The sequence below is a fragment of the Fistularia commersonii genome, chromosome 23 (assembly GCF_037954325.1).
Source record: "Fistularia commersonii isolate RoL2024-O1a breed Wild chromosome 23, RoL_Fcom_v1.0, whole genome shotgun sequence".
NCBI lineage: Eukaryota > Metazoa > Chordata > Actinopteri > Syngnathiformes > Fistulariidae > Fistularia > Fistularia commersonii.
In genome coordinates, this window is record NC_141306.1 from 9134689 (window position 1) to 9145668 (window position 10980).

Consider the following 10980-nt stretch of genomic DNA (forward strand, 5'->3'; position numbering starts at 1 on the left):
AAGTACACAGTGGGCCAAAATTCTAAACTGGGACAAAGAAAATCTTCCTCCAGATATAACAATGAACCTTTTTTTTTTTGTTTTGAACATTTATTAGAACAGGTTCCTTAACAGAGTCACACACATTCTTACAAAACCTCATAACAAGATACACATCATACAATATTCTTTATAGGTCACTTATTTCCTCACTAGCAAGCGAAAAATAAAATAAAATTAAATTAAAAAAAACACAAAAACAAACAAAAAAAAAACCATCTAACTCAGTCAAATACAGATAATATCTTCAACACTCCAAATATTGCAACAATGAACCTTTTCATTTGGACCCAAACAAGTTTTGCTTATAAAGTAAATATGGAACAAGCATAGCTTAACACAAAACAATATATAACTTAATATTGCACACATGCAAAATCCTGTTTTCTACCTAAGTAGCAGGGTGCCAGTATTAGCATAAGGTTGCTATGACTACTGCACACAGAGGAGAGGGCGTTTATGGGTCCTGTTGTGATTTTCGTGCCAAAACACCAGCAGAAATTCTGGTATTTGTAGAATTAGCTATAAATGCACTGTAGACTATAGCGACGGGCCGGCTCTAATAGTCATTCGGTACGGCTTTGCGGGGCCAAATTTGGCCTTCTGGCTTAAGTTTGACACCAATGGTCTCAGGCAACGATGAGGCGACACGAGTGCAGGCTGGAGGAAAGAGAGGCGCATCACGGCCAGGAAGAAAAAACATTCACTCTGTCATTCATGTGTCTTATAAACCAAAAAAACCCATTCATTCGGTCATATTGACATCTTTTTTGGGTGTGACCTCAAGCACCCGAAAGCCCCGGGAGGTCACCGCGCAACGCGATCTCGATTTAGAGGCCGGTCTTCGGATCTTTGATCCACCGTTTGCTTCTCCGGGCGAAGGAGGCGGTTATGAAGAGACCGCCGCGAAAACAGGAAGGGGTTCCGGAACCCCATTTCTGTTCGGACGGACGCTCGGGTCGCGTTGGCGCTCGAAGAAGGCGCGTTACTCCTCCGTCCTTTCCAGCCGCGTTATCCCGTCTGTCTCCACATCCCCTCCAAGACACACACACACACACACACACACACAGATTAATCCCGCCGGATTACAGCATGGGGGCGACGGTCAGACGGACCCGTAATCTGCAGTGGATCTCACTGCCAGTGGGAACCCAGGGCTGCCACTGCAGATGTGAGTGGCCATATTAGGGCAGAAATCTTGCGTCTGGGCAATGGGGGGCGCGCACGGACGCACACACGCGATAAAAAGGTGTGTGCATGTGTGTGTGTGTGTGTGTGTGTGAAGTCTCCTTGTTACCTGCCTGAACATCCCCCCCCCCCCTCTTCCCCTCTCTCTCTTGCTTTAATCGGTCACTCTGACGGACACACACATTGGCACACGCCACGCACAACCACGCCACGCAGCAGAGGAGGAGCGTGAGTCGAGCGCACGGGACCCGGTGCGGTTTAAGTCCCCCCTCCTCCTCCTCCTCCTCCTCTTCTTCCTCCTCCTCCTCTTTCTCTTCCTCCTCCTCCCTCCTCCGTTCCTTCGTCCTCCACCAGCCGCGTCTGCGCCAAACACACCCGGCTCCAGGGACTCCGCCGCCGCTCCACGCCGCTCCTCCTCCTCCGCCTCTTCTTCCTCTTCCACAACCACACGCCTGTGGATTTTACCCTCCGTGAAGCGGATCTACCTCTTTCTTGGTGGAGGGGAAGGGATTAGAAAAAGACTCCGTCCCGAACAACTCGGATCTGCCTTTCCTTTCCTCCGGTCGAGCTGCCCCGGTCAGAGTTGGGAAGAGCAACAGCCTCCGCCGGCGCGTCACCCAGGTAACGAACTCGATGGATAGTTGCTGGGAAATTATGGGAAAATTATCTATTCACAATAGTTTGAGTTCAAATACACGAGCAAAATAAAAATAATAATAATAATAATAATTATTATCATCATTATTATTTTTGTTGTTGTAGTCGTTATTATTATTATTATTATTATTTTTGTTGTTGTGGTCGTTACTATTATTATTATTACTATTTTCATTATTATTATTATTATTGTTGTTGTCATCATCATTATCATTATTGTCGTTATTATTTTTATTATTATTATTATTGTTATTGTTATTTGCATTGTGTCTTGTGGGAGGCAAAGTTAAGTGCAAGTAGACTTTGTGCAGTCCACCTCGGTGGGTCCTGATGCTCACGCCCGTGCACAGGCACACTTTTGCACTGGGACATATGGATCCCACGAACGTTATGTAAAAACTTGCATTTCTCCCCGCCTCACCGCTGCATTTCCTCCTCCTCTGTCTCTCCGTTTTTCTTTTTCTGTCTCTCTCTCTCTCTCTGTGTCCTCACCCAACCCTGTGTTCAGGATGTCTTTCTCCTTATTTGAATCCCCCGAATATCCTCCTCTCGCCGAGCGGCAAAGAGGAACACAACCAAAAAGGGAGGATTGTGGCGCATAACAGTCGGCCTGTGTTTCGTCTCATGATCTGACACACACACACACACACACTTTGTGTCCGTCCGGGCTTGTATTGATCAGACCGGATCGACCCAACATGTCCCCAGGCGGGCGGAGCTGCTGGTGTGATATCAGATGCTCCGGTCCCAGTTGACAAAGTGCCGAGCGGCTCCGACATCCTCGGGCCGGCCTCTTCATCAGCGCCTCCTCACTCGAACAGCTCCGAGCCTCTTTTCTTCTTCCGCTCTCAGCTGGTCCGAGGAGCTCTGCCTGTGCTTTTCTATTTTTAGCCTCTATTTACAATGCAGTAGCTATAGACGCAAGAAGAGTCTCTCGCCCCCTTCCACCCCCCCCCCCCCTTTCCTCCCCCCGATCCGGGGGTTTTCGGGCCTCCGACTGCCCCCCTTCCTCCCCCCCGTCTAATTTCTGTCTCGGACCCTCTCTCTCACTCTCCCCCTGCCACCTGCTCCACCGACGTGCACACACACACACACACACACTGGCCGGGTATAAGTGTGTGATGCTGTAAAGACAGTGGAGGTTAATCTCTGGATGCTTTTAACCCAAATCACCGAGACCCGCTGTTCCGGCTCAAAACCAAAAAACGTAAGGCCAGACGAGTTATTAAATACCCGTCGAAATCAAGTTTAATTAGTTTGGAAAAAAAGAGGTCTCTATTAAATACGGTGTAATTAACGCCTTGGTCGCGTGTCTTGATGTTTGAGTGCACACAACCGTGGAGGCAGCCCTGACCCTTTTATGGCAGCGTCCCAGTTTGTATCCGCCGCAGTAACCACTGCACACACACACACACACACACACACACACACACACACTGACATCTGTATCTGACACCGCCAACGCCAGTGGCATCGCATCAAAACAAAAGCCCGCTATCCGCTAAAGGCGATAATGTAGAAAATACACGGGCGACACGTCGTTAAAACTAAATAGCACGCGAATCGGCTCGTCGGCGTGACGACCGAGAGCCTGAAGGTGCTTTACGGTAAAACCAAATATAGATAAGGTCTTGTTTAGCGGGGATGCAGACGAAATCTAATATCATGATTCAGCAGACAAGTGAGTGATACTCACTCGATCCTCCGGGATTTTGGAGATATTTCCAGAGTGATGATATTACTGGCTGGAAATCGATCAAATCATATATTCGCTCTGCAGCTTTTGGTCGACACGTGACCGATAGGCGATCGATCGGGGTTAAACCCTGGCTCTCGGTCTGTGACGGCCGGGATCGGCTTTCCCTTCCGATGCCACTGTGGAACCAATCTTTTAGTTTGGGAACAAACATAAAACCTTTTTGAGAGAGCTTATAGTTCGCGCTAGGCTAGCCCCGAGCTAAGTAGCCATAAGCTTAGTCTGCAGAGGGATATCCCATAATGCACCTGTCTCATTCCTCCCACTCGTGTCCCTTCACTCATGCAAAACCCCTCGTATCTTCCCCCCGTCCTCGGGGACATGGCTTCGTCCCCCATTTCTCTTATGAATATCAAGGCTATTATTGAGTCACTTAAGCTATTAGCATGTAACTGTCGCCGCAACCGTCACTCGACGTTTCCCTCGCCGCCATCGCCAAGTTCTTGCTCATGATCAGAATGTCGGGTTCCTGAAAATCGTCTTCAAGGGTGTGAAAAACATCATCTGCGTCGTCGAAATAGAACGTGAGCGGGGAAGGGGTTGCATCCTTTCGGTCAGCAGGTTCCAGTCAGGACACGTCTTATCTACATCCGGTGTGAGCAAAGCTGTTTTTTTCCTAATGGCCGATGGTACCCTGCCAAACCCCGGGCATGTCCATCTTTCTTTTTCGGAAGCCTTCAGCTTTCAGACGTGTGAAGAGGCTGGAAAGGTGTTGGGGGTCTGTCGAAAAAAGCTGGCTTATACGTCCAATCAATACATTTGTCACTGATTGCACTTTTAATATATTACAGCAGCACTTTGAAAAATGATGCAGCTATCTCTGATGGGTTTATCGCTATTGATGATAATTGGATCTGGCTAACTCCTGGAGGGGGTGGGTGCCAGGGGACGTAATGGATTAACCGTTTTGGAAATTTGCGAAATTGGAAAGGGAGCACTTAGTGAGCAAGCGACATCTGGAGACAGAAGGAGGCGAAGGGAAACAGATAGGAGAGAGACGTGAAGGGGGCGAGAACTCGGCGGAGGAGAAACCTGCCACCAGCGACTAATCCCTGGAAATTAATTTAAGAGTTTGATTTTAGAACGCGGCACTCGCTGATGTACGGCCGGCGCACGAGAGGCGGGGGTCACCATAACAACGGGGGGGAAGGCATTGACATTTTCGGAAAATGTCAGGGGCAAACACGAAACGTAGAAAATATTGATCTTTTATTAATCCAATTAGCCTAGCGCTGACTATAAGCGTTTTATGTCTGCTCTCAAATTTATTAAACAAATCAAATCACCTTTGAATTGTATGATGCATTGGCTATTTTTTTGTGTTGCAAATTTCCAAATGCTAATTATAAAAAATAAATTTAGAAAAGGGAATAAAAAATAAAAAAAAGGAAAAAAAATTTAAATAAAGGAAATTAAAATAGGAACATTTGAATACCCCTCACGTGCAGTCAGCTATGCTGCAAAGCTAGCAGCAAGTTGAGCTCGCTGCAATGAGTCACCTGTCACTCAAAGAAAGCATGGCTTTGTCATGTGATATTAATGTGATATTTTGGTGAATTTGAAAGCACGAGAAACAAATTATGTTCATAAATGTAGAAATTCGATATTCATGTAAATGACAGACAAATTGCATGTGTATTTCCCATGCAGTTATTAATGTTTAGAATCCGCTTTTGCAGAGCATGATCTAATTTCTTTTTAAACGCTATTGCTGAATGGGAAAAAAAAAGACTGAAACAATGAGGACATGTAAATATGCGGAGAGGTGGCATAAGACCTTGCTTTTGATTTCCAAAAGCAGGATATTGCACCTAGTGGTGCAATCTTTAACTCAAGCGGCGTTTATTTGACTGTGCACGCATGATGGCGGAGTTAGAGGCTAATTGGGAGCCGGGCCTATTATTAGCCCACCGCTCTGATACGTATAAGGAGAAGTAAATGCAGCATGGGAGACATTTCTATGGAAGTCGCTCAGGGGAGCGTGAGGCATAAAGACAATTTCCACTCCGTGCACGCCGGCAACGTGCACTGGGCTTGCCAACCTCCGGTTTCAGCCCTCAGCTAACTTATTAGCTAATTTAACTCTTGCTAATGCTGTGACTCTTCCCGACCCTGGAAATATGAGTAGAATGGCTGACTTTAGCCTCGAGTGAAACAAATATGTGACCCTCAAATAAAATAAAATAAAGTAAAATAAAATAAAATAAAATAAAATAAAATAAAATAAAATAAAATAAAATAAAATAAAAAACAAATTGCTTTATCTAATCACAAAAACAGTAAATATTCATTTATATTCAATTATTTCATTGGGAATGATGAAAGATTAAATGCACCTTTTTGCAGGGTGTATTGTTAGATTACGGCATTGTGGCATGTTTTCATTTTATTTTTTTTCACAGTAACTCCAGTTTATTGAGGGCAATTCAAGTGTCGTTTGTCTGGTTTTTACAGTGGTCGTCCAAACTGAACCCATGAAACAGCCGTTGCGTTTCGAGCAGTTACTCCATCCCTTTCCCGGCACGCATTTTGTGCCAAGTACAATTTAATATCCCTGAAAAACACCTATGTTGTGTTGACGTCAGAACAAAATTCTGAAGTGCGTTACAACACAAGGACACCTGTGAGAGGAGGTGCACTCTTATAGGTATTGTTGTTGCAATGCACGATTGCGGAGCTAGTCGGAGAGAGTTGTTATTTCAAGTAGTATCATTTATTATAAATTAATGTCAGGTTTTCTCAGAGGTTAACTATATCGGGCATTTGGTTTCACATTCAGTTCGGTGGAGTTTTGGGAGAAATCTGGATTGAATTGAAATGTTTACCCTTTCTGCCAGTCAGTAACTGACTGGGATGAACTTTTCAATGCAACATAAAGTACTTTGTTTTGTTATTAATGCAGTATAACACAGACGTAAGCATTGTCTCATCTGGACAATTTAAGGTCTCCAATGAATCTCCTCTTCCAAACTCATGGATCTCTGTGAAAAAAGAGAGAAAAAATAAATAAATCACACAAATTAATTTTAATGCTTACAACTCATTACAGCTGGGGGCTATAATTATTACATAATTACATTTGTTATGAGATTTTTTGAAAATAATCTATACATTTAAAGAGCGTGAGGTGATGCAAAAATGAACACAAACGCAAGCTGGCTCTTTCTTTGCATTATACGTCATTTATTTTATATTTAAGAAAGCAGCGTCTCTATCCATAAAACTCGAAAACAGTCCTTTCTGCATGAACCGCGCGATCCGGAGGCCTCGCCAAGTGTTTCTCTCTAGAGCTGGCAGCTGGTTCCTGTTCTATAAATTCAGCAGCCTCTGCGTTCTCCCCTCTCGTAGGTGGATTCACCACAAAAAAAAAAAAAAAAAAAAAACGGCTGCAAATCTGATGCATCTCCCCAGGCACCTACCGCTGCTTCCGCCCACTATTTAACCATGTTATGTACATGCCTGACATTTATACGCTCTTTCTTTCAGGTACAGGTGAAAAGGACAAAAAAAAAAGTGTAGCCATGGATGAGATGGACCTGCCCCAGATGAAAAAGGAGGTGGAGAGCCTCAAGTACCAGCTGGCCTTCAAAAGAGAGAAGTCCTCCAAAACGGTGACCGAGTGAGTGCTCCTTCCAAGGCGCGGTGAAAACTCTGCTTCCGGGACACGGGGTCATTTTGTGTCATTTTGAATTTGTAAAAACATGGGTGCTGTTACACTGAACCGCAATAATGAGCAGCGTATATATACACTAACAGGCTTAATCATTTTCCATTGATATCGTATCATTTAAGAAAAAGAGTGACCATGTAAAAAAATAATAAAAAAAAAAAAAAAACACTATTAAATTCCAAGAATATTGTAGTCTAATATTGGGGTGTCTGAGCTATTTAATTGGGATTGTTTCAGGTTTTATAAGCTAACATGAAATGCTAACGTGAAGGTCCTATGTCTTCAACTAGCATACACTTTATACATAGCATATATAAATGTGTATATATATGTATATATACATATATACACACATATATATGTGTATATATATATATATATATATACTTATACATATACATGTATATATATATATGGGTAAATGGATGAGCCTGATTATTACCACTGTTTACATAATCAAATAGAAAAAAAATCTATAAAAATCTATATTTTATCAATGCTGATTTGTTTAAGACATTTTTCGTATTTTCATTCACTTACAGAATCAGGAGTGGCACCCAGTATATATATATATATATATCAATTATATATCAGATAAAGATGAAATTATGTGTTTGATCCTCAAGACTGCCTTCCAAAACCAGGTCCAAGTTGTCATTTTTAATAAATATCAACGTAATATCTGCATGAGGAACTACACTTTCATTTGACAGTTGTATGCATCTTCCAGTCTGAACAAATGTGCAATACAAATGATAAATTGAAATTTAGGGGTTTTTTTTTGTCCCTGGGAGCGGCTACTTCCTTGGATAGGAGTCAAAATATGATCGAGAGGTTCATCATGGAATTCCTTCCAACCTCAAAAGCTGATCCTCTTCTTTATTACCCCGCAAGGGAAAGCAGATAGAGGAAGTCTGGTGGATTTCTGAAATGAAAAAAAGATAAGAATTAAAAGAAACATCTCCGTCCTCTGCCCTTCTAGCTTGGTGAAGTGGATAGAAGACGGCGTTCCCGAGGACCCCTTCCTGAACCCGGAGCTGATGAAGAACAACCCGTGGGTGGAGAAAGGGAAGTGTGTCCTCCTCTAGGGAGCAGCCGCCTTCCTTCATCGCCTTTCAACCCGCCGGACGGCGCTGAGCGACACGCACGTACAGACGGACCCCGAATCTGCCCTCCATCCACCCGCCCATCCACCACTTTCGAAAGCCACGGCGCTCCCCGAACTCTCACCGTGAATGTATGACGACCAATGTTCCGCACACCGACTGTCACACACCCTCGCCCGTCCATTTCCTTTCTCCACAACTGCAAGTTAATTCACGTGTAATTACTACGGTACGAAGGCGACGATCAATAATCCAACCGCACGCCTCTATAGGGATTTACGACATATTTATGCAAGCTGTGTTTTTACAACCGACTCTATATTCTTCACTGCACCCATGTTTGCGCAGTGGATACACTGATCAGAGGGCCAAAACATGGGAGCTACACACTCACACACACACACACACACACACACACGGCAACCCGAACACACGAATGCCGTCGGGCAAGGCGGCTCCTCGCTTCACGTGTGTGTTGTTATGGGTGTGTGTGTGTGTGTGTGTGCGCGCGCGCGGACCCGACCCCCTTCAACTCACACACCCGCTGACCCGACGGGCGCTCGGTTGCTTTTATTTATTATTTATTTATTTATTGACAAGACATTCCCCCTTGTGACGAGCGCTGCCGCTTTTTTTAAAGTTTTATTTTATTTAAATCTATATTTCCTGTGTTTGTTTTTTCAGTTGCAGCTGTTGCCCCCCCCCCCCACCCCCTCCCTTTCCCCTCCCCGCCACCATCCACTACTGCCTTGCACACGGTTTCCTTAAAAAAGAATGTAAATAATCGGCGGGAAGGTTCTGAACATGGCTACTGACCTCAGAGTTGACTTGTGTTTGTGTGTGTGTGTGTGTGTGTCTGTGTGTGTGTGTGGGTGGGTGCATGGTTGTGTATATTTGCGCACAGAATCGGACGTGAGCCTCCAACATGGTGCCGAGACAGCTGCTTCGCACATAAACACACACACACACACACATACATAGACGCAAGCACGGCCCGAGCAACTACACACACACACACACACACACACACACACACTGCTGAGTGGGGAATTTGGATGAGAGGCGAAGGGTGAGGACGTGGGATAGTCTAAAATGACGTGGGACGGGGGAGGGGTTGACATCGTCTCAGCGCTGGGATGAGTCTCATTATAAACGCGCTCTTCAGGATGACCCACTTCCCCCCGGGAGCCCTTCGGTAATTGGATGGCTTTCGTCCAATAAATAAAAAATAAAAAAAAACTCTCCCGAATATTTAATGGAGCCAATCGGATCCCTGACGCGCCACTAAGTGAATATCGAGTAAACGTCCACCCCTTTTAAAGGGACACTTTGAATTCAAAAGTAAAACGAAAAAAGTTTTATTTCAAGAAGATGCTCTTAAAATCCACGTCTGCCTTCTCCCTCGCGTTGCTCCACGTGCCAAACACACACACACACACACACACACACACACGTACAGAAATACCCCTTTTGACTCGTAGAGTGGTTTCTATAAGGAGTGCTTTGCATTTGTAGCCCCCCCACTGTCCCTCCCCAAGTGTTTGTTTTCTTTTCTTTTTTTATATATATATATATATAATCTGAAAATATACAAGCGTATGTATGTTATAAGCATCATAGCGACTGCATAGAAATTGTCTGAACACTTAGCAACCTGTTCCTCGTGAGAGTGCTTTTGGAAAAAAAAAAAAAAACCCGATCATGTATCCGATGAATTCCTATTGTAACGACGGCAATAAGCAATAAAATTCAATGATCAATTTTTTTAATGGATGTTTTGCAAAAACATTTATCTTCTTGAATAAAGTAGAGCGTTTTTAGACAACGTGCACGTCTTCCTTTCAGATGTTCTTTTCCAGGATGTTTCAGGATAAGCGTCAGAAGATGGATGGATGGATATCAAATCCAGACTGGCATTTGAGCAGCATATGACAACTGTTAAAAAGCCTCTTACAAACTATCTATTCAGGAGCGGCTCACAAAAACATGACCTGAATTTGTTGTGAAGCAGAAGTTAGAGAGTTTTTTCATTTTCTATTATTTTTTTCAAAATAAAGCTCTGCCGTTACCGGCGTCTAGATCAGGGATAAGGGCATCCCGGCGTGTGTTCAAGCATATATCGACAAATAAACAACGGTTTAAAGAGCGGTGGGCTGTTTTACACTGAGAATATCAAACCGGAAGGTTTTTAACTTTTACTGCAGGGTAGAATTAACCCTGATTATAATTGACTAAGATAAAATAAAGAAATAATGATGGCCCAGACCCCCCTCAACCTCGCCACATGGTTTAGTTCAGGTGTGCCCAATACATTACATTACATTACATTACATTACATTACATTACATTACATTACATTACATTGCATTTGGCAGACGCTTTTATCCAAAGCGACTTACAATAGAGGACATAGGGACTGCAAATACACGATGCACAGGAAATATACAGAACAGTAAGCTTGGGTTAGTGAGGGTTTTTTTTTTGTTTTGTTTTTTTTGTGGACAGAGACACACAAAGGTACACACACACACAAACACACACTAACTTGCTGCCAACCTGATCTG

The 10980-nt window shown here is 43.8% G+C and overlaps 1 protein-coding gene across 1 annotated transcript; it reads left to right on the forward strand.

Moving 5' to 3' along the window:
- The first annotated feature begins 1427 nt into the window (after positions 1–1427).
- Positions 1428–10241, forward strand: gng13b (guanine nucleotide binding protein (G protein), gamma 13b). Its single transcript, XM_086170267.1, has 3 exons — positions 1428–1848; positions 7127–7259; positions 8293–10241. Exons 2-3 carry the CDS (start codon positions 7162–7164, stop codon positions 8396–8398), a joined length of 204 nt encoding a protein of 67 aa, XP_086026393.1. The 5' UTR covers positions 1428–1848; positions 7127–7161; the 3' UTR covers positions 8399–10241.
- The last annotated feature ends 739 nt before the right edge of the window (positions 10242–10980 follow it).

Bases quoted from the DNA above. Each gene is read 5' to 3' on its own strand.
- gng13b (XM_086170267.1), top strand. From the start codon at position 7,162: ATGGATGAGATGGACCTGCCCCAGATGAAAAAGGAGGTGGAGAGCCTC. The intron at 7,260-8,292 runs GTGAGTGCTCCT...CTGCCCTTCTAG, and splicing joins TCCTCCAAAACGGTGACCGA to CTTGGTGAAGTGGATAGAAG.